This window comes from Erigeron canadensis, chromosome 3, assembly GCF_010389155.1.
Source record: "Erigeron canadensis isolate Cc75 chromosome 3, C_canadensis_v1, whole genome shotgun sequence".
Lineage (NCBI taxonomy): Eukaryota > Viridiplantae > Streptophyta > Magnoliopsida > Asterales > Asteraceae > Erigeron > Erigeron canadensis.
The window spans coordinates 20519977-20545146 of NC_057763.1; the positions used below are offsets into that span (position 1 = coordinate 20519977).

General features: G+C 34.4%; 2 protein-coding genes and 1 pseudogene across 2 annotated transcripts; 1 reads left to right on the top strand and 2 right to left on the bottom strand.

The window, feature by feature from the left end:
• Positions 1 to 11306: 11306 nt before the first annotated feature.
• LOC122594682 (calcium uniporter protein 5, mitochondrial-like) lies at positions 11307 to 11804 on the top strand. Its single transcript, XM_043767107.1, has one exon. The coding sequence runs from the start codon at positions 11312 to 11314 to the stop codon at positions 11801 to 11803; it is 492 nt and encodes a 163-aa protein (XP_043623042.1). The 5' UTR covers positions 11307 to 11311; the 3' UTR covers position 11804.
• A 1029-nt stretch (positions 11805 to 12833) lies between these two features.
• Positions 12834 to 14694, bottom strand: LOC122590520 (annotated as a pseudogene).
• Positions 14695 to 16846: 2152 nt separating this feature from the next.
• Positions 16847 to 18486, bottom strand: LOC122592962 (NAD(P)H-quinone oxidoreductase subunit N, chloroplastic). The gene is made up of 4 exons (XM_043765295.1): positions 18052 to 18486; positions 17813 to 17929; positions 17250 to 17335; positions 16847 to 17140 (listed from the first exon to the last, which is right to left on the bottom strand). Exons 1-4 carry the CDS (start codon positions 18427 to 18429, stop codon positions 17077 to 17079), a joined length of 645 nt encoding a protein of 214 aa, XP_043621230.1. The 5' UTR covers positions 18430 to 18486; the 3' UTR covers positions 16847 to 17076.
• Between the last annotated feature and the right edge of the window lie 6684 nt (positions 18487 to 25170).

The following is a 25170-nucleotide window of genomic DNA, read 5'->3' on the forward strand; positions in this document are numbered from 1 at the left end:
TGCGCCATATAACGTTGCGACTTATATAATGAATAATGCTCCATATGACGTTCACAAATCCATCATACCACAAATCATCCAAACCACCATGCACATACATTTCATACGACTTTACATTTAAGGAATCTTTGATGCTTATATATAGGGTCACCCGTAGCCTTCCCACCACATCTTCAACTCATTAAATGTATCATTGTCTTCCATGTATGTACAACTATCCTAATCACATCACATAATCCAACATCGTATGCATATTCAACCAAATGACATATAAGTATACGTTGCACAACAATTACGTGTAATGAATGAGCACGAGTAATGTCAATATCAACCCATGTACCATATGTTTACGAATGTCATAATGCATATCATAAGTTTGGCCATCAAGTCATCAACCGTCAGGTAATCAATCAAAACCATATCTCAATCAAATGATCAATCATACAATCAATAAGTCGTCAATCAAATCAACCAAACAGTCAAAACAAATACGTATGCGTACACTTTTCAGCCCGAATCTCAGTTGAGTAGGGAGAGGTTTACGAAACTCACCTTAGCCTTAGATGTTGTTAGAATGAGCTTGAGCGGGGAGCACAACGATCACAACCTATTTCACAAGCATCAAGTCAACACAAATACCCTAAACAATAAGGCCTAGCTAGTTTACGTCATGCCATAACCCATAAGAACGTTTGAGTAAGTTCCCGTAACCCATTGGCTCCCACAAATCAAGTACGGAAGTTAAACGGAGCAAAATGTTAGACTCCAGATAGTGAGCCTCACCAAAAACTTGGTGGGGGGGTACTAGGATGATACCTGATCAGAACCAGCAGCTAGTGAGCCTCACAAGAATTTTGGTGGGGCGCACTAGAATATTTCTGACCACAAAAAATGAACCAGTGGGTAGCACTAGAAACCAGTGAGCCCCACTGACCCAGATTCCAAACCAAAAACGGGTTTTGACATCAAAATCGACCAACGTAGGAGCCAAATCGAGTTTCCAAACTTTAACATAACCAAATTCAAGTATAAACAAGTGTAATAATCAACTCTTAAACAAAACCCACTTCCCAAATCTCAAGATCTAAACCAAAACCCGTTTTAAGCAAATACAACCATTTTACATTCGAATCGACCGCAAATTTCTTAGATCTATAACAAGGAAGTATTCTACTAAGTAAGGGGAACATTTTGAGCTAAAGAACACTTACCAAATTGACCTGAAGTTAAAAATCCGGTTTTGAAGTTCTTGGAGAAGATGAACACTCACATAACCTATAAATCTTGAAGTTTTGCATGAGGTTATTATTATACAATGATTAATTAACAATATGATGCCACAAAACCCTAAATTTTTGGATTCAAGAAGAAGGAAGAAGAAATTGGTGCTTGTGTGTGTGTTCTTGTTTTTTAGAGAGAAAAAGAGAGAGAGTGTGTGTGTTTTGTGTGTGAAGAGTTAAGAGAAATGAGAGGTGGGAAGGGGGTTTGGGGGCGGGGGGGTTGTTCCATCTAAAGAAATCTCGCAGCTAGTTCCAGTTTCACCCGACAATTGATTCGTTTAGTTAAACTATTAACTCGAGTATTGTAAAAATATTTCATTGACACAATATTACATATTTTTAAATTACGCTCTTAATGACTATTCACATGCCTACCTTTTCATTACAAGAATTTATTTACTTAAATTTGACTAATTTCTATTTTATCAGTTTGCTAGCGTTGACCGGTCAAAATGGCGGGTGTTACAATTGTGATTACCTCTTGCTGTAGATGATAAAGTGAAGAACTTTATGAGGATTTGAAGTAAATCCCTCTACGTTTGCACATTAGACACCCCGTATATCGTATGCTAGTACCTTGATCACGAACCAAACAACCGTTTGTTTAAACCCTTGCTAACCTAGAACTGAAAATCCCAAAACCCTTGGTGAGGGGTTTCGACCGAGAGAGAGGAGAGGGAGAGAAGGAGAGATTTTTGTATGTGAAATGAATGATTAAAACCCTTGACTAAGTCCTCTATTTATAGAGTTAATTCTTAGGGTTTTTAATCTTGGTGACCAAGTAATCTAAAGGCCAAAAATCCTTGAGTATTTCGGCCCCCATATATGGAATTAGAGTCCAATTCTAATTTCCTTATTTCACATTTAACCTCCTTTTAATTAATTAAATACAATTAACCTTTTAACTTATTTAAATTAATCATTTAAGTGATCAAACTAATTAATATACTACTTTAATATATTAATTAATAATTTAAGAGTTACTGTGTCATTTCGTGTGACCCCGTAGGCTTAAATCATTTCCGGACATACGTTCATTATACATGATCATATACTAACATATTATACTTGTGAATAGTCATTTCTAAGATATAAGATGAGTTAAATGGAAAAGTTAATGAATAGTAGAAACTAGAAAGTAAATGGTTATTATCTACTAAGTATTGTATTATTATGGGAATTATAGATATCATGATCATCTACTTAAGCTAGTATCTATCAAACAGCTAAGTTAACTAACTTAATGAACAAAAATAGAGGTAGAGGATCCTTCAAGAGTATATAAAATCCTTCAAGAGGGCCGTGTGACAACTTAAAATGCGAAAAAGGATGTAAACAATCGGAGAAAGCATTTTATGGCACTTGTTCCATAGCAATATGCTATTGCTATTATAAATTGTGTGGGACTTGTTCTTGTTTTTCCCTAGCACCTCCTCCCACTTCGGTACCACCTCAGACCCAGCACGCAAAACCACTCCCAAAAGATGGTGGTGACGCACCTCCAACTCAACACATAAAACCACTCCAAGGTGATGGTGGTAAGCCAACTCCAAAGCCAATAGTTACTAACCTCTATTAAGGGCAATTCACCGCCTCGACCCTAGCACTCGATCACCTAGAGGAAATGTTATTAACGACTTGTCATTTGCTATGAAAGGTTGATTGTAATTGAATAGCTAGAGTTTATAATTATGAATGAAAGGAATTAATATGATCTATGTGCCTTACATATATAGCATATATTTTCAAAAGTGTAACATGCATATATATGCATGACGTTCATATGTAATCAATAACTTATAATTTCATCATTTCAAGAATTTAATATATTTGATTTCCATATTCACCTCCCTCCTAAGAATCATAACCAATCAAAAAGACCAAACTTTTGATGTTATTTTGTGTATCATTTAAAATTAATAAGAGTATAATGTTAACATTCAATTAATGTGAAAGTGTTTTGGCATATTAATTCATCTTCAAGTAAACATTGGTACCACACAAAATAAATTATTATTTATTAGTATTAGGAAAATTATTAAAATGGTTTTGCTAAACAAAGTCCAAAGGTATTTCGTTAATGTGCATTGTATAGTTGTACACCTACCATATAATTCAGATGATGAACTTTTGATATATAAAAGTACAATTTTTTATGCACGTTGAGTGAAACCATTAGAGTTTCATTTAACATTTTCTTAAATAAAGATATGATAAAGTATTGTTAGTGTAGCGTGTCGGTTTAAAAATCGGTAAAAAAGTGCCGAGGTGTCGCTGATATGAGAAAAGTGACGAGTATTGACCTCCGTTAGGAGTGGTCTAACAGCTTTAGCCATGATCACTGTTCGCAACCAGCTGGGTTTAAACTTCTAATTAACAATTACAACATCCAGCTACCAATCCTGTTTCCACGAAATTTGACACGCATATTCTAAATAACTTAAATACTTAAAATTATATTTCTCTTATCTTGATAATGATATTTAACCAATTAACTTACATCATAAAAGAGTTTGTGTAAAAGATATATGTTCTCACATGCAAATTAGTTAAATTGAACTTCAATTATATATTATCCAAGCACCACTTTAACTAAATACCTATTTCCTCCTATAAATACTTTGGGTGGAGATCCCCTCAAGTTAGAAATAACTTAAAATGTCTAAGATTTTTCCAAGATAACTTGAGGGAATCTCATCTCAACTACTTCACCCATTACTAAGTGTTTTTAAACTTCTTCATACCTTAAAAATGGCAAAAGTTTATGTTGGGAAGTAGATTTGATGTGATATGTTACTAATATAACTCACAAACATCTTCACATCAACATTGGAGCTACGTTTATGTGACCGTCACTGATTGTTTATCATTGCTGGTATGATAATTGATGATAATTGAAATCCTTATGTCTAGTAAATACACGATGGAAGTATTTACTTTTAAAGACATACTATAGGGTTTCCCATTAGGTGATTGAAACTGTGAGGACTAACAGTGCACCTTTTAAACACCAAAGGGGTTGAAGGTGTAAATACTCTCATTATAAATAGAGAGTCATTAATCGTAATTTAAGGTTACTCACATACTAATCTCTCAAATTCATGTGTCTCTCCTCTGATTAAACTCGTGCATCATTCCAGCCAATTTTTCATCATCTCATCATCACTCAATCATCTTGTTTTGGGAACCCAAGATCAATTGCAAACATATTTAATGCCCTTACAGGTTCCGCAGGATCATCTGTAATTACCCTATGTTGTGTGCAATGTTTGTGTTGATTTATTCGCGGGTTAATTTCATAACTTTTGCATCTTCAATCTTCACTATTAATTGTTTTAAGTGTTAATTTCATTACATGCCCCTAGGGTATACCTTATAATTTAGAGATGAAGTTTATTTTCATTCACATAAGATATCTATCTACCAATATACTAAAGCGGATTGCAGCATCTCTAAACCGACAGTTGCGCAATATTTAGGTGACACTTGTCCATTTTAATATATAGTGGGAGATAAAATGAGAATCGAGATAAAATTTTTCGTTTGTGATTTGGGGGATGAAACAAAAGACAAATTAAAACACCGGTTCCTAATGTGTTTTGTTAAGCGTTTTTGCTAAGAAATCGACGGAGATTGAGCTAGGGAGCTGTTGTGGGTGAATTCACATAGGAGTAGACGTCACTACTGATTGGGCGTTTGGCATGGTATAAAGACGAGAACAGAGGAACATGATTTGGTATTGTTTGTGTCTTGTCTTCGATAGAGATAGGAAGTTTCTTTTGGGGTTTCAAGCGTTAAAACAAATTGTTGTTTGGGTGAAATTCTCGACTAAAGGCAGAGGAAGAAAAGAAATGTCCATGTTTCTTTCTACTTTGTAACTTAGAGCACCAATCCACTTTCCATATAATACATCACATGCACAAAATTTAACCAAAAATCCTTTTTTCTCCTATAAATACTTTAGATTTACTTCATCAACTACTATCAAGTGTCATTCTTAAACATCTTTACAACTCAAAAATGGCAAAAGGTTTATTTGCTTTGTTGGCAGGACTTTCACTCCTGTTTGTTATTGCTATATCAGGTGCTTAATCAACTTATATTTTATATTTTATATCTTTATTACATTATAAAACATTTATGAACAGATTTTAATTTTTGAATTTTTTTTAAGAACCGCAAGGATAGTTGCACATTAGGTTAGGGAGGTCAAAGGACCACCCATGCAATTAAAGAAAATGAGATTTAGAAAGCTTATATAATAATTTCAAGGACCATCCATAAAAGAAATTAAAATGGTGGCTAACAAGAAATTGATGAAAACATATCATGATTGTTTATGTCTTAGTTATTTGTTAAGTAAACACCTATATATATTATAATTGTGAAGAGTCACTTCTATGACATTAAGATGAGAATTAATTAATGAAGAAGTTAAACCATAGTAGAAATTAAGTATATGGTTATTATCTACTACTTTAGTTTGTTTAATAATTGCTTGTTAGTTTCGTTTTCAAAAGTATTGTGTTATCATAGGAATTTTAGATATCATGATCATTGTTATTTTTTTGGAAATACTTATGATCATCTACTTAACGCTGTTAAGAAAATGCTTATTATCTACTATAAGTTAACTAACTTCATTAAAAAAAAAAAGAGGCAGAGAATAATGATCCAATGATATGTAATAGGAAAAGCAAGACATACATATATAGAGAAGGAAGAAGGTGGGACGACTTAAAGTGCGAAGAAGGATGTAAAGAATCGGAGAAAGCATTTTATGGCACTTGTCACAAAGAAGTATGCTTGTGCTTACATGAATTATGTCCGACTTGTCCTTGTTCTTCCTTACAAACAAAGACAGTTCCTCCCACTTCGGTACTACCTCAAACCGAGCATGCAAAGTCACCCCAAAAGATGGTGGTGACCCACCTCCAACCCAACACATAATAGCTTATAATTTCATGTAGAAGTGTTTAAAGGTCGACTATTGTTGAATAGCTAGAGTTTATGATTATCAATGAAAGTAATATGATCTTTGTGCCTTACATATATACGAGTATTATATATGGCATATATTTTTAAAATTGTAACATGCATATGCATGACGTTCATGTGCAATCAATAGCTTATAATTTCAAGATTTAATCTATTTGATTTCCAATGTTAAAATTTTTTTTATTTGATCTCCATATTCACCTCCCTTCTAAGAAACATAACCAATTATATTATATATAATTAAGAAGACCAAATTTTTGATGTTATTTGTGTATCATTTTGAAACTAATACGAGTATAATGCTAAGACTCAACTAATATGAAAGTGTCATGGCATAGTAATTCATCTTCAAGTAGACATCGGATGTGGTAACACACAAAAAGACATTATTATTTATTAGTATTAGTTTAATTAGTAAAAACGTTTTGCTAAACAAAATCTTACGGGTTTTCGTTAAGATGAACTAAATAGTTATATACTTACCATAAAATTCAGATGGTGGACTTTTGATATAGGACTTTTGATATAAAAAAATACAATTTTTTTATGCACGTTAAGTGGAGTCCTAAGGACTTCATTTAAAATTTTCTTAATAAAAATATCATGTGATAAAGAATTGATGAAGTATCGTTAGTAGAAGCATGTTGGTTTGAAAATCGGTAAAAAAGTGCTGATGTGTCACTGATATGAGAAAAATGACCAGTATTGACGTCCGTTAAGAGTGGTCTAAATAAGAGCTTTAGCCATGATCACTAGCAAACGGGCGGGTTTAAACTTCTAGTTAACAATTACAACATCCAGCTACGAATCTTGTTTTTATGAAATTTGACTTTAAATTATATTTCTGTTATCTTGATAATGATATTTAATCAATTAACTTACACCTTGAAAGAGTCTACAATTGTTCTCATATGCAAACTAAATTGAACTTAAATAGTAGGGAAGTGATATATCTACAACGCTTATTAACTATCTACAACAAATGTGCATAGCTTACTACACAGTTTACAACCGTGTAAAGCATATATTGTTGTAGATGGCTATTAAGTGTTGTAGATATATCACTCCCCAAAATAGTATTAAGCAAGCACCACTTTAAGCAAATACTTATTTCCCCTATACATATATTAGGTGGAGATCCCTTCAAGTTGAAAATAACTTGAGGGGTCAAGTTTGACCAATTTTGACCATTTAATTAAAATTAAGGGTTAAGATTAAAATAAATCTTTTAATCTTAACCCTCAATTTGAATTCAAGGGTTAAGATTTTTCCAATTTGACTGTCAAGTTGGATAACTTGAGGAATCCCATCCCAAATACTTCATTTATTACTATGTGTTCTTAAACTTGTTCATAACTCACGAATGGCTAAAGTTTATATTGGGAAGTGTATTTGATGTGATATGTACTGATACGTAACGAAGACATCAACGGGGCATCAACATGTATGAGTGAAGATAAGTACATTCAATAACTCATTACCCATTTTATAAATCAGATATGGGCGGAAGAATGAAAGAAAATACTTGGACCCAAAGGATCACATGACCAATGACGAGTGGTGGCTAGCTTACATCAACGGGGCATCAACATGTATGAGTGAAGATAAGTACATTCAATAACTCATTACCTATTTTATAAATCAGATATGGGCGGAAGAATGAAAGAAAATACTTGGACCCAAAGGATCACATGACCAATGACGAGTGGTGGCTAGCTTACTATATTTCTTTTTGAGAAACCATCTAAGTTTGTGTAAATTTGTATACATTTTTCTTCTTCCTAGAAATGGCAAAAGAACACAAGGGTATTCCAAAAGCATTAAGGGTGGGGGGAATGGTTGTAGACTTGGTTAGTTTACCCAATCCTTCACCCAATCAATACCTTCCAACTCACCACTACCCAATTCAACCCAATTCTTACCCAAATCACTTGAAATACATACCCAATTCATTAAACTTACCCAATTTCATTTTCTTTTTCTTTTTTTTTATTACACCAATAATTTAGCTAAACATTTTATTTAAAACTTAATAAAACATTACATAACACTTAAAAAAAAAACAATACATAATAAAAAAATACACTAAAATAAAAACACTAGACTTATTTTTTAAAAGAAACTAGTCGTCGAAATATCCCAACTCTTGAGCCCACACGTGTTCAGGGAGGTTATAGCGAAGACGATGATGGATCTCTTCATTTAGTAACTCCGCTAAAACGGTGTCGTCGAACACCGGTTAGACCGGCGGGTCCATGATGTGAACCGATGAGATAGCTGTACCATCGCCTTTATCACCATATTGTGCAAAATACACGCCACGTAAACATACTGCCCAATCTTGTCTTTGATCATGGGTCGGAGAGGGCACCTAAGAATCTTTCATTTTGCTTTTAGAACCCCAAAAGCACGCTCCACATCTTTCCTCGCCCCCTCTTGTAACTTCTTGAATCTTTTCTCCTTCGGGTCGGTAGGATATGGGTATGCTTTTACAAACGTCGAGTACTTGTTGTAGATGTCGTCGGTTAGATAATAACGCATTTGTAAAAGCGGTTGTTAACATAAAATGATGTGTCGGTGCCGTGCCATTTTGCTCCGTAAGATACAAATCGGATTGGTTCAACACGTTGATGTCGTTGTTTGAACCGGGAGCACCAAAATAAGCATGCCAAATCCACATATCTTGAGAAGCGGTTATCTCAAGCATAATAGTGGGAACGCCATGGCCGCCTCTCGTATATTGTCCTTTCAAGTGTCTAGGACAATTTAACCACTCGACATGTGTACAATCGATGCTACCAAGCATCCCCGGCATGTGATGGCGCTCTTCATGGGCTTGGAAAATACGAGCCACGTCGTGTTGAGTAGGCCTACGTAAGTACTCACGGCCATACAACTTAATGATGGCGTCACAAAAATGATCAAGAGACTCGCGGCCTGTTCGAGCGGCCATATGTAAGTACTCATCATACTCGTCGGGCGGATTTCCCGTTGCGAGTTGCGTACCGCCGATGCGACTTTTTGGAGCGGTTTGAAACTGCCTCACCCACGTGCATCGAACCCATCTTTAAAATATGGAAAATTCGCCTCGATGTCGTCGACGATTTTCAAAAACATGCTTTTTTCCCTTCGAAGTTTCTTTTGAAAGTAAGCGTCATCGTATTTTGGCTCGTCAACAAACCAATCGTTTAGTAAAATTTGATGACCAATTTCGCATTGGCGATCTATGGTTCGGAGGTTTTGAACCGCGTTGGAAGATGTCGTGTCTTCCATCCATTGAATGGCGCTATGCAAGAACATACCATCGAATTCGGATGACGAATCCGATTCAACAACGACACAACGAGATTCCGAAGAACTTGAAGATATTATAGAGGAGAACAGGTTTTTTTAGGTGTATGTTGTGTGAATAATATGTGTGTATGTTGTGTGTTTTAAAATAAATGTAAAGTGTATATATAGAGGGAGAAAATGTTTTTTCTTTTTAAATATTGAGATGTAGCCGTTTGGGGGGGGGGGGGGGGGGGGTTTGTCCCACAGCTTTCCAACGTCCAAAAGTGATACCCGCACGTCGGGTAAGGAGCTCAAAGTCATACCCGAAAATACCCTACCCGAGTCTTACCCAACACCTTGAAATGGTGTACCCGATCGGTTACCATGAACCCGAGCCCTAGCGGAGACCCATTCCCTCCACCCTAAATGTTGAATTATTCACTGATTAAATGTTGACAACATCTTCGCATCAACATCCATGTCTTGAAGACCGTTGTCAATTCTCTCCTATGAAAGACAACCATGTAAAGACATTTGTGTTTCTTGTGTTAAAAACTTTAACTGATTGGATGGCTTTTAATTGATAAATATACAATAACTTTTAGTTATTTATGTTTTATAAATTTCTACATATGCATTAAAATGTATGTAATATATATATATATATATATATATATTTATATTTGTTGTGCATGGTTGTTCTCAAATTTATCACTGTCCCTTCTAATCGGAGATTAATTTGTACGGAACCATCTTCATGTCTTCATCCGTTTATTTCTCTCTTCCTCAACTTCCCACTTTCTTCTCTATCTAATATTGGTGCCATTTTTCTTCTTTCACTTGCTACATCGATAACATATTGCAAAACAACATTCAAAGTGCAAATGAACATTTACATACACTAATATATCTAGACGTACATGTATTACATACACATTTGGTATACAAAATGTGGCGATCATCATTTCCATTTCTAAAACATCGCCTAGCATTGGCTGGTCGTGGATGCAAACCGACATCAGATGGATTGTTTAGGACCACGACGTTTATTAAATCTAATAGCGGCCCATTATGCAGTTGTTTGTTCTCGAGTTTGACTGGATGTGGTCATGCATGTGATCCTGCATTGCGTAAGAATGCAGAAGCATTAAAGGTGAAGTTAGGGGCGGGAGGTAGTGAGGTGGTTCGATATTCAGAGCTTTTACAGGCGTGCGAGAGCATAGGCGTTGCAAAATCTGTTGAAGAAGCCAAGGAGGTTGCCAAAATGTTTGATGATGCTAATGTTATATTCATATATAGAGATAAAGTTTATCTTCATCCTCATAAGGTATATATACACTCTATACAATGATAGACCATTCCCAATGGAAACGTTAACAGTGGTGGATCTAGGAATTCTATAAGACGGGCTTTTGTTGAGAAAGTTGGTAAATTTTGGGTTAATTGGGAGGTACCTAGTCTTAAAAATATAAAAAAAAATCTCAAACAATTTTATGTTGAGGGTGGGGTTAATATATATTTCATTTGATCCGCCAATGGTGACGTACATCACTGCTCGTCAGTTGTGCCACATCAGTGTCATACTTTGATATGAACACATGTATCCCAAATAACTTCAGACCATTTCGACGTTCTTTAATTGGCTGAATTGTTCTACATTAAGCATTCACTTGTCAAGTAATAAATCAAAACCTCAATGCACTACTTATATACTTTTGTCAAAGTAACAATAATATAGTTTTAAAAATCAGGTGTTTGGTATGGTTAGAAAGGTCATTCCTCTTCCCTTGATGCCTGACAACGATCCAAGGAAGCAAGAGTTGAAGAAACTACAAGCAAAACAGGAAGAAATTGATGTGTTAGCACACAAGCAAGTCCGTCACATCCTTTGGGCAGGGCTCGGGCTCTCACTTACACAAGCGTCACTATTTTTCCGTCTAACTTTCTGGGAATTCTCATGGGATGTTATGGAACCAATCACATTCTTCACCACCTCTTCCGGTTTAATTTTAGGTTATGCTTATTTTCTCTTCACTTCAAGGGATCCCAGTTATGAAGATTTTATGAAGAGGCTATTTTTGTCACGTCGCAGAAAGCTCATGAAGAAACACAATTTTGATGTACAAAGATTCACAGAGCTTCAGAAGAAATGCAGACCGTTGGATGATCCTTTTAGCAGAATATCTGCTTGTAGGGGTGGCACTGGAAATTCAGGATCTGTTGCGTCTCATCCTCGAAATACTTTCTTTTGAGGCTGTGTAATTACATTTAATTATTTATCTCCTTAATTAAACAATATCATACTCCAATTAAGTTTAGTCTACTATTTAATTAACTCCTTAAATTAATATGTCTTGCAAGCATTTTCGAGTGACCTGCAAGAAGTAGCATATATAGAACCAACAATGGGTTAAAATGAGACACATTTGTGGATTTTAATTTCATACAACTCAAAAAGGAAGTCAACTTGTAAAATGAACTAAAAAAGTGTTTTTGAAAATGTAATTTATTTTTAGACAGTCAACTACAAATAACAAATTTGAAATGATCAAGTATTATTATGGTCACTATTTGAGTGGGACTGAACTGATTCATACTACTTACATTTATTTTTATCAATTAGACACTAATAACAACTTAAATTTACTCATTAGTTATTGTCAACATGTATTTGGAAAAAAAAAATTAAAATCTCTTATGTATTATGATACAGTTTTTTCAAGAAATATTTAGTCGATTAAAAGTTATGCTCGAATAAGTTGTGTTGAAATTTTATTCTATCTATTTTTAGTTCTTATCTGATGGAATTGCTCAAAATCCTTCTTAAGAAGTATTCCAACTTGAAATTACTGTGTGTGATTATGTGTGTTTATCTGATGATTTGTGTTTTTGTTTCTACTCTTGTCATTTCTGTCCTTTTCTTTAAGTTTAAACAAATAATCAAATTAAACACAGAATGATACTAATACACAGTTAGGATGCTTTTAGCTAAGAAACTACAAATAGTATGTTTTCTCTTATGCCAATTAGCTTTTGAAAGCTTTTCTGAAAGACAAAAAGATTTTCACTAAGGCCCCATTGGGAATGCTATAAGTACATCAGAATACCATAACTTTCTGCTTTGTTGGCGCTGAATACATCAGAGGTTCGAATCAATAAATAAAATAGCAAAATAATTACGACTTTGGGTGCCAGTGCCAATCTGGGCAAAATGAGTGATCTAGAACATAATAAAGCCTATATTTCTTGAGTAAGTAAAAGCTATTAAACCAACTGATATATATATCTTTGGAATCAATGCTGTTTGTTGTTCTTGAAATTAGGCAGCGGAAGTTTCTGAAGAGCCCCCATGATTTCATTGCCTAACTTTTCACCATAAGCATCCACATGACGTTCATTCCTCTCATACAACAATGGGGCTGTCAAAAGAAACACAAACGCTGGTCCAAAAGCAACACCATTTATTAGCATTCGGCATTTGAATGTTAAATCAGGTAAGCAAATCAATACACATAAGGTACTGGAACTAAAGGTGGTAGAATGGGTTTGTCGAGGGGTTAAATGGATACGGATTAAAAAAAAGGTCATTTATGTACGCTGTCAGATGACCAGATGGGATTGACATGGAGAATTTGGTGAAGTTTTTAATTATTTTATGATAACTAAGTGTGTCGACTATGATTGCAACAACTATATTATTTCAACCATAATCTAAGTTTGTGACCATAATCATTAAGGATGTTATAACTTATAAGCATAAAAACATAAGTTAATCAACTTTCGTCTGGATTGACTTGTTCGACCCATTTAACCTGTTTATCTGTTTTCTTTATTTTACTCAATAGAGATGAAACATAACATGAACCAACTAAATCATTCGTAATATGGGTGAATTAAGCCGATAACTCTAACTAGAACCAACAATTTTTAGAATGTGAGTACGATTAACTTACAGAAATATACAAGGGTCAAAAACTCAAACCAGCCACCAATCACTGAGACCACCCACAGGGTGAAAATAACCTGCATGCCACAAGTTGGTTTTGCAATTACTAGTAGTATAAAAAAAACGAGTATGTTACTACAATCAGGTAAGGAACTTCAAGAGGGGAGATATATACATACTCGCAAAAATCTCTTTAAGTCCTTCCCGGAAGTCATTTCTCTTAAGAACAGGCATGCGTGATTGATCTGATCTTTCAGATAGAGAGCAATACTATCACACAATTCTTGTGACAATCTAATATCAGGGAACTTTGGAGGAGACCTATATATCAAAACAAGATAGTATGTTGATTTTACAATATTAACAGGCTAGACCTTTAGTCTCACAAGTTATGGCTCGCTTTTTTGTTACTTTAGTGTAACTTTGGCAATGCTTTTGATGCTCCAACGATAAACATTGTATAAACTTGGTAATGAATAAAGATTGGAACTTAGTAATGTAACCATAGAAAGTAAAGTAAGCAACTCACTTGTTAACAAAAGAAGAAAGATTGGACCACAGGAACAATATCGCCAAAGTAAGTATTAGAAAGTGACATAAAAATGGAAGAAGATGGTAGCCAATCCATTCAAAGAGAAGCCATATAACCGTTGCAGAAACAAAAATGGCGCCAGACAACTGCTTTTGTCGCCATAGTAAAATATCAGCAGCTGGAAATAGAGACATTACAGAAATAAGATTAGGATATTCTTAATCCATCAAACACGTTATCAGAATCTAATAACGCTTTATAGAAAAGAAACTCTTTTTCTAATTTCTATCCTCTAATACCGATCGGCTTCATTATACATTTTGTGGGTTCTAGCTTTGTTTCTCAAAACAAATTCAATTGTGACACGACGTCTTCCTCCTTATAAAGTGGATAATGGATGATTTCATCAAAAACTAAAAACAGAATATACTAAATGCATAACAGGATTATATTAGCTATTAAACGATTTCATCAAAAACAAAAAACAGAATATACTTTTCCCAGAACCAAGAGCAGCATGAAGAGGCTTCTGACGACCAAAGAGGTGGCGTTTAGCAGAACCAGATTGTTTCTTATCCTCATTCTCGGTTGCTGCTGGCAATTCTTCAATCTTGTTCTCCGTTGCCGCCATTAATTATCTTATCTTCGACGGCCGGATCTACCATATTAAAATCTAAAATCAAAGATCATGGTACGTAACATATGTACAATAAATATGCAAATCCAGTAATTATAAAATATGAATTTTGACAGATTGTTCTTACTGTATCTTTTATTCAGAATGTGTTGAAGGAGTTTTGATGATTGACCTTTTCTTCTGGAGAAAGGAAAAATTCTAAACAGGATTCAACAAAATTGCAAATGAGGAAAACCAGTTCCATGATAATACAAAATGCATGTAAACCATTAATATAACCTTTATATTCGGAGTGTTTAAAATTATTTCATAAAATATTCAAAAAAAAAAGTATTTCAAAGAGATTATATTTTTAGAATAAATATATATACCTACTACTATAATACTATTACCTTAATAATTACCAAGTAGCAAGACATTATAATGACTGTCTCTTGCAATTACTAGGAATATGATGCTGCCCAGGCCCAAATATTGAAAATCAGACCCTTTTGTACTTAGAAAAGCAAGACAAAAGAGTCCTTCACTAAAACAGCCATAACTTTTGCCATAGAGCTCCGATTTTGACGTATGACCAGTCGAAACGACCGTCGGAAAGAGGAGCGTCAAGCTGCAAACCATTGGGTCGGTCTTCGGTCCCAAAAACGCTGTTTTCTAGGAGTTATGGACCTTTTTATATGTTTTTTCGGGTTTTTCATATTTTCTTTTTTGTTATAACTTTCAGCCCACTTATGTTTGTAGGCCTATTCGAAATTTGCAGCTCTATTTATATGTATCCGGACATGGGGAAATGATCAGTTTTTCATAAATCAAAATTTCATTTTTCCCTAAGCACATGTGTGTTTTAGTGTGAAATTCCTAATTTTCGGTATTCTCTTTTGAATCAACGAATTTTAGAAGAATTTGTTTCTGGATATTCATAGAATCAATATAACCAATCATTTATCTTCATTCCGTCTGCGTCAGAATAATAACATTGGAACACCATAAAATGACACAAGAATGACTTTCTTCTACTGCATAGACATACATTATAATTGAAACTGGGTTGGGTGGATCGTGCAATAAGCCTCTCTCGACAGCATTGGATAGCTGAGTGGGATTAAAGATCGGGTACAGGATTCAAGTAAAATCGACATTCCCCTCATGTCTCAGGGTCCGATCTTAAGACCAGATTGACTACTTTCAGAATTACTTCCGGCAAGTGTGTGGAACTGTGGAAGAACTATGGTCTCAAATGAATGGTGTTAGAAGTTAACGTGATAGAAGTTGAAATGAAAGGATTAATGTTTGTTTGCACTAGCCTTGAGTTCTTAGCCAGGTAACCCGAGTCCTGAACCAGACCCGACCAAACACACGTCATCTACCAAGCTCTTTTTCTTCCTCTTCATCTTTCGGTTGTTTTTCTGCATCTTGATTTCTTTTCTACAACTTCATCTTTTCTCAAATACAAGGTGATGAGCCCAAATTCTCAAAAAAAATTATCATAAAATAAACATATCGGTGTAGCCCTAGCCCGAACCAGTCAAAACCGACCCCGACCCGAATCGACCGAACCCATCTTAGTCCGGGCCTCAGGTCCACATTTTCTGACTTTTCGGTTTCGGGACTACTTGGGTTGGACAGGGTCGCGCCGGGTTTTGACCCATGCTCATCCCTAGTTTGCACATCGTTTTAATTTTGTCACAAATGTAAAATTGGAAAGTGATTGGTTGCAACACAGTTTGGTTGGTTCATGTAACTTAGGTTAGCATAAATTTGATCATTTGGACTATTACTGGTCTTTACATTTTAAACATCACAACACATAATTCAGTTGTATCTCTTCCAAACTGCATTCTCACTTGAGCTTCTATAGATGCAGTTGCAGTGACAGCAGTGTATATATTCTGTCTCTGCTGACCACAAGGTTACTAAGGTTTAGGAGACACTCTTGAACTTATTGCATTACCCACCACTTGAAATATATATCCACCAAATGATCTGCACTTACCCTTGTCACGACGATGATTAACCTTCAGCCCAAGGTTGTTGATTATACTAAGATACAAAACTTGTATCACTGGTTCTCCTTTGTTACCTTAATACCCATTTGCTTTACAATGTACTAACTAGAAAGCAATGTACTATTCTTTATCTACTTTGCCTTTAAATGGAGTATCAGATTATCAGATGATACAATACATAAAAGAGAAAATTAAGAAAAAGCATTGAAGTCTTACACGTACAATAATAAAACGTCTATGGTTTGAAGCTTGCCCCAGATTTAATACTATACGTATATACATTAGGAAAGAATAGTTGGCAATATACGAAACTTTCATGTTCATAAGTTCTGTGTATACACATGGTTCATCTTGAACAACAAAATTTCAAGCTGTTTAACTGCTTTGTTGATTGCAGAGTCATATCATGAGGCTTCATTTGCAGTTAAACCTGCAATGTCTTTGAGTGGTGTCCAAACAAATTTTCTCCTGCAAGTATTACCACAGTTTTCTTTAAGAATTATCGAATAAAACTTGAAAAACAACATGAATTAGTCACTAAATTATCAAACAAGTGTAGTGGTATAATTTAGCTTACCAATTACCACATTCCGCAATCACCCTAACCTTGGGCCGGAGTGAGGGGAGTAGTGCAAGAAACTGCAGTTCTGCTTTTGAGAGAACCTAGAATGAAAATAGCACGTAACCAGTGCGTTTCCATGTTAAATATATAAAAAAAATTAAAAAAAATTGGAAGTGACATAATGGGAGTCTCAGGACTCGGTAGCTTTTGGCAACTGGTCAAATGGTTATGATCCTACACAAATGTGTGCATTATATAGTTGTACAGTACAACCATAAGATGCATATATTTTTGTGTATGGTAAATATATTTTGTATAAGGATCATCTCCCTTGATCAAACGGGTATTTGTGCTGTCTATCTTATTAGGGCAGGGTGGTTGGGTTAACCTGCAACCTAGTCCAAAGATACTTATAAGAAATGAACATGCCTAAATCAATCTACACTCAAGGTAACTTTTGACCCATTTGGCCCGTTACAGATACAACATAACCAGATTGACCCATTCATAAGTATACTGACTGAAATTTATTACTTCAATAAAATCTAAAACAATTGTGACATGTTTTGAAATTATACCTTTGCTTCTAGGATCCAGACCACTAGACCCTTAGCATCTGGAGGAAGCAACGATAGCCGATAATCAACCTCTGGTGGGAAATACCACCTTGCAATCGGTTGCTTTCCTATATGAGGCTGCAAATTTCAATTCAGAGAGTTATACTTATAGAAAACTTATAAAAATTCCAATGAAAATTAATCAATCAACAACATTATATATATACACATATAAAAAAAAATTAATAATAATAACTCACAGGACAAACAGGATGAATCTTGGTTAATGTGGTCTCAGGGTCACCTAGACCACGAGCCGATAAGTCCAAAAACTTATAGCCTTGGTACCTAAGACGGTTAAGATACCGGCCTTCATAACCACCTTCATGAGGAGGATAAATAGCAATGGCTTTGTGTTCTTCAACATCTGCTAGCCATTTTCCAAGATCAGGCTTTAGAAGATCCCCTCCAATGAAATCTGTAAACTCGCGGCCACATTTTATTACTTGTGTTCTGTAATTTGTTCGCCTAAAGCATTTTTTCGTAGTCGAAAGTGTAGTTGATACTAGCTTTTGGCGGGTGAAACTGTGTGAAGAAGGGAGGAGGCCCGAATGGTAAGAACAAGCTGTGGATGCCATTTTTTTGAAGATTTCAAGTGGGGTGGAAATTTGCCATTGGAAAACATGTGAAAATAAGTGGATTGATGATTGTTTGTGTTCTATGGTGGGAAAACAAGATAAGAGAAGTTTGTTTTTGAGATGCTTATGGTTTTACATTTATGCCCTTTCTCTATAAACAAAAAGTTCTAACAGACTAACGAGACTTTAATCTACAATCTTAAGGTAACTCTTCGTTTGGTGATAGCAAACAAATGAAAAATCTTTTACATTTGAAGATAGAATCTCTACTTCTTACCATTCAAAGCCAACAATAATTCTAATACGAAATAATTACAATGAAATACAAATGACTACAAATAAAAATGAAGTTCCTTGGGTCTATTAATGAATCTTCTATTTATGAATTATGTAACTAGAAATATTCGTGTTATTGCTTCGACTCATATTCCCCAGTAAGTGGATCCGAAGAAAAAAAACACTTATAGTAGCTACAGTGATCTAAAGTTCAGTGTACGTTGTTCGCGGAATTTCACAATCATATAGTGGTAACTAAAGAGTTTCTTCGTTAAGATTGTAAAAGGTAAGAAATTGTAAAATGTAGTGATTAAAGGGTGTTCTGGTGGGTTGTGAAACATCCAATGAAAAAGACTATTTTTTTTTCAAAACACTTACAAAACGTATAAAAAAAAGTAATTGAATATAACTTGATTAACCAATTGACTTTTAATAATTTTTCAACAATTATCGAGATGGTGTAATGCACCTAAGACCTAGTACCACACCTCTAAATTTTCCCTTAGGTAATCTTGCCACACGAAGTGAAGCACAACCTGTCTGGTGCGTCACACCTTCTACTCAAAAAGTTTATTGGGAGTCTCAACACATTATGTGTGCCGCATCTAGGCTCGTGATAGGACTTTTACCGTTTTAATTCACATATAAAAAGTTTAGGGATTAGTATTTAACATGTAAACAACTTTAAACGAATTATCATAGTATGTATGAAATTTCAATTTTAGACATTGTATATAAGAAACTTTTAAATCATGTGCGTTTTATGTATCTGAGTATATGTGGCTGGTACTTGTAAGTTTTTGATTGGTTGAATACATACAATGCAAAGAATTAGAAAGTTCATTACATACAAATGCATAAAATTGAAGTTTGATACACACTATGACAATTCGTGTAATTCGTAAAGTTATTTACATTTGAAGTACTAATCCCAAAAGTTTATCATATTTTACAAGTGTAAGAAATGTTAAGTTCCATACGAACATGTATTGATATGCAACCAGTATAATACCGGTATTTCTTGATGTTTTTGGTATTTCTAATGGTCACCAAAAGTAGATACAGATCCTCTTGTTACTTTTTGTTACCGGACCTGGCAAGAGATTGAGATTCGTAATAGGTGTTCATCCATGCTTACCATGTGTCTTAACATATACCTTAAAGACACGTTAAATAATATATGATCTAAAAAAATCACGTTAATCATACTTTTAAGTTTAACAACTTAATCCTGACATGAGGTAAAATCCAAAGATTAAGTTTGTAAGTAATCAAATTGTTAAAAAGGAACTAGCTATTACGATGATTTTTTAGGAAGGTATTTTAGTTCCTTATAGAAAATCCATTTTATTTATCCTAATACTCGTAATACATAGTATCATATTAATGAAATGGGGAAATGATATATCTTTTAATTTATCTTTTTAAAAACCCTTAACTACATGATGATACATGACATAATCAAAAGATAGAGACTGAAAAAGAGATTGAATGAAACTCAAATGTCAAACTTTTATAATTTTAATAGAATTTTCAAAAATTGATTCATTTTAAAACTATATAACACTCCCTAATTCTCAAAGGAGAACCCTTCCTAAATTGTCTATGCAATTAACATTTCTAACGCCATCACCATTTTGGTAGGGTAGCACAGGTTTTGCCTCTTAGCGTAAAAGACAATCCTTGACAATGGGATAGTTTAAAATTTATTTGGGTTATAATATAGTTGTAATGTTTGTTATTCATTAAAAAAAATTGACTTTCTTACATCTAACGCTTTATTAAAATTATTCAATATCTTTACATTTGATAAAAGAGGATCTCACTAACTAAACTTCTTTAGAAAATTAGTCAACATATCCCTTTATTTCATTAACTTCTCCCGTTAGACATATTAACTAGCCTTCCTTTTCAAAAATTCAAATATATTAAATAAATCAATTTAAGTAATGATAATTAACCGGGCAGGCATCTTATTTTTACCCTTTCTTCTTCTCTGAAATCGGCACAAATCACAGCCCTTATATGTATGGTTGCTTCATCAATTCACTGTCTAGGCTTCAAATTAATTCCATTGATTTTTAATACGTCATTGGAGGTCACAAGGTACTCGATTACGATTGCACTCAAGGTTAGGATTCCATCCATTGTATTTTACTAAAAAAAGAACCTATCAAAATACTAGGTTATTGTCTTGATTTGTATACTCTATTTGTCTTAGGTTTTTAAATCTCATATCGATTTATGTTAATTATAATGATTGATATTTTAGGGCAAACACTTGATTTCATTTGAACGCATAACAAGTGTTTGGTGAAATGCCTCTGCTGTTAAAAGATTAAGTATTTGGTGAAATGCTTGAGTATGTGAAGTATCATCATTAACTCAGTGATAACTAATTTCTGTATTAAATTAAAGATCTTACATTGACCTAATGGATTGCAAGTACTTTTTATTAGTTTCCTTTGACTATGCCTATATCTCTAGAAAAGGAAGGAAATCACATTAGACAATGGATCAAAACAATGTTAAGGTAGTTTCAAAAACCAATATTGGTTCATATAATAACTTAAAAATAATAATGGGCATGGGTCCTTGTGGTTCATGTTTTTGCCCCCTCCTCCTCCTCGGGTTTTTGATGTGATTACTGTATTACTACTCTATATCTAGTTTTATGATCCAGTCAAATACTTTTTAAAATTATTATTATATATGGCTGTTAAAAAATGCTCTCTTATATGCTTAATTCCCTAGGTGTTTCCCCCTCGCGAAATAATATGTACATTTTACTAAGTTTAAAATAGGATAATGGAAAATTTTTATAAAGGAATTTGGTAGAAGCATGTTTCTTTGGAAGTACCTTATTCCTTCAAAAATCAAAATATTCGACGAAGAATTTACAACTTGCTATGTCAATTACTAATTACCTTGTGTACATGTGGATTCCTATCCTTTTATTAATTCTTTTCCGACGAAAAAGATGATTTTCATGTTTGTGATGTCTTGACTTTGAGAACCTTGCTGACACATGCCATATGTTGACTGTTGTAAGCAGCAAACTTCAAAACATGGCAGTGGTCGGTAAGTTATATTTGTTATAATTCACAACTACATATTAAATTATTATGGCTTTTTACTATCATTTTGTTAGTTGATTCATTGTCTCAATTTTAAATTTCACATGGAATTAGAAAAACTTTCTTTTATAAAAAGACTCGTTCAGATGAATATGCACGTAGATTGAATCGAGTTATATAAGGAGTTGTCATTGAATTTGTTTGCCACATTGAACTATACTACATTCCACTCTTTATTGTAAATGAAACTGGGACATCAATAGCCTTCGATATTAGTATTATATTGAAATTGTGATTACATGTATTATCGAGATCTAGCTACACGTTTCACAATCTGATGCTACTAGCTTGCTGGTCCAAGATCTTACCTACTGTTGGAAATACAGTATACGTAATTTCTTAGATATATAACAATATGATAGAAAAAGATGAAGCAATAAATACAATAACAGAATGGAAGAACTATATAAAATCAGCAACTCGAAAGGTTCCTGCAAAACAAAAGAAACGTGATTGAACAAAGAAGAACCGGGCTTGTGTTTGACACAATTCCCTTAAACAGATTCGCCGTCTATTCCCAGGGTACACCGGTTAAAATCAGCGTACTGCCGGACGTTGATCACTTGCCTGAAAGAAGAACGGAGCACAGGGATGGATGTTGTTATGAGACCGAGGATGCAAAGAAAGAGTGTGTGTATGGACTACGAAAATCTGGTGTATCTTCCAAATCCCTGATAGGACCTTTTATACACAAAATTGTAACTCATATAGTTAATTAGCAATAATGGTGATTTAATTACTATCAATTTCAGAGTTACAAAACTGATGTTTATGACATCAGTTTCAGGAGTTCCAAAAGCTTATTCTAGTTCATTATTAAACGGGTCTAAAACCGGGTCGGGTTTTTCCCGGGAGCCCCGCGCGGTCCCCAATTTTCCGAGTTGCATTCTTGTCCGCAGGTCCCGCGTATACGCATTGGTTCAGAGAATTTTGACCCGGAAACCCATTTTCTGCACCCCCCCTACGCACGGGTAGGAGGCAGAGTAAAACACAACACAAGATCTTGACATAGCTTAGAAACTTCCATTTATAAACTAGTGAAAGTTTATATCCCACACCAATGTGGGACAAATGTTTTTCAACTCCAACTTATGCAACAAACACACAACTTTGAGACTCGGTATCTCATTCACCTTTAACCCAATTTGGACACATCTTAGTTCGTTGCGTAGCCTTGGCCAGAGACTACACAACCCACTAAACGGTTCTCTATATATGTCACATGACCATATATTTATTAATGTCCAAAGTGGTGAAAAAATGCGTATTTTCCCAACACCTACTCCCGCTACTGATAATTTGCCAACCAACGGTAGCTTGATGGCCTTGCCAACTTGCCAAGATCATACTCACTCCTACTCTTGGTCCACTCATTAACGGTGATGACATGTTTGAAGAGGCACAACACACAAGATGTGTGCTGTGTTGATCCAGTTTAATTTAATTTGACAGTATCTAAGTTATCTGTTAGGTAAACTGTTTTCTTGTATAATTAGTGATGGGCTCAATTTTAGAAACCCTCCATATCTAATCGGAATGGTGATCCTTCTTTACTCTATTCACAGTTTTATAACTAATCTATACTATATTATAAAGCAGATTCCCCTTTCTAAAATTTTCAGTTTCAACATTTACTTCCTAAAATGCCCCTTTTATCAGTTCTATATTACCAAACACCCTTTCTCTCTCCTCAAATCTTAACCTATCATCTTTTTTCTCTCTCCTCCATAAATCATTTCCTCCTCCAATTCATTCAAAAAATTTTATCTTACAAACCATACATCGATAAATTATAAAAATTATATGGGTGTTCTTGAAATTTTATGCTCTTTCATTAGACATATCATTCGATATACTTTCAACGAATTTTTAAATCCGATGGCAGAACCCGTACAGTTAAAGCCTTTGGTTATCACACTTTATGACCTATCATCCCATCATCTCACCGCCGCAATGCACGGGTACTTACTCTCGTATGTTTATAAAGTATATTTGTTCAACTAAATATCCGAGTTGATTAGCTAATTCAATAATAAAATAATTTAAAACAAATATGTTTCAAGCCCTCAACTAATAAAATAATTGAGTGATCGACACAAATCGTCCTTGTGGTTTGTCTAAACAGTCAGGTTTCATCCTTTAACTTTCGAAACCTCAGAGACAATCCTTTATAGGCGGATAACATTCATGTTTCATCCTTATCGATAACAGACGTTATCTTGAGTCCGTTAAGCCCCTCACGTGTAAATCACGTGAGGGCATTCTTGTATTTTGCCAGCCTTAAAAGGACCAAACGTGATACTTTTTCTGCTTCTTCTTTAGTTACCTGCAAACTTAGATATACCTAGTCATACATACATCACACATTCACACTTAATACAAATCTTTAACCAAAACCCAATAATTATACAACCAAGTAGCCATTCTTCACCTGGACAATAATATATTTATATTAATGGTTTGAAAAGAGACTCAACCAAGATTTGATTTATATTAATCTATATATAAAGTCGGATTTCGATGGTGGGCGAATCTAAGCAAGAGAAGAAAAAAAAAGATAAGAACATTTACATTAACCATGGTTGTTGTTTTAGCTTTTTTGATAAACAATATCATCTCTGAAGAGGGGCAACGGATCTCGGTGGTGTAACAAATCGTTGTGGTGGTGGTGGTTTTTTTCCGGCCTGATGGCTTTTTCTGTCATGCAACAAACTGCGGTGGTGGCGGCGGCTTTTTCCGGCGATGAAAAGTGACGGAGGTGGGTTATTCGGGTCTTGGTGGTCAACTTCCGATTTTTTTAGTATAGATATATTCAGATCTATATATGCTTTGCTTTAGATATATGTAGAAAGATTAAAGGTATAAAAGGGAGTTGGAGATACAAGGGGGTTTAAGTCTGAGATAAGGATACAAGGGGTTGGACAAACTAGCTCCATACTTTTATTAAATTGGTTATTTTTATAAAGAAAATGGGAGGTAAGAAACGGAGGACAGGTTATGAATATAGATACAAATTGATAGATTGGTCATAGTTTTTTTAAGAAACTTGTAAATACAATTTTTGTGTTTGATTTCTTCTTACCAAAAAATGGAGAAAGTGATATAAATCTATGATATTTATGTATCTATACTTATTTAAATATATTTAGTTTTGCAGGTGGGGTAGAAAAAAAAACAATCAACTTTGGTCCTTTAACAATGAAAATGACATTAATACCCTCACGTGATTTACACGTGAGGGGCTTAACGGACTCGAGATAATGTCTGTTATCGAAAAGAATGAAACATGAATATTATCCGCCCATAAAAGATTGTCTCTGAGGTTTCA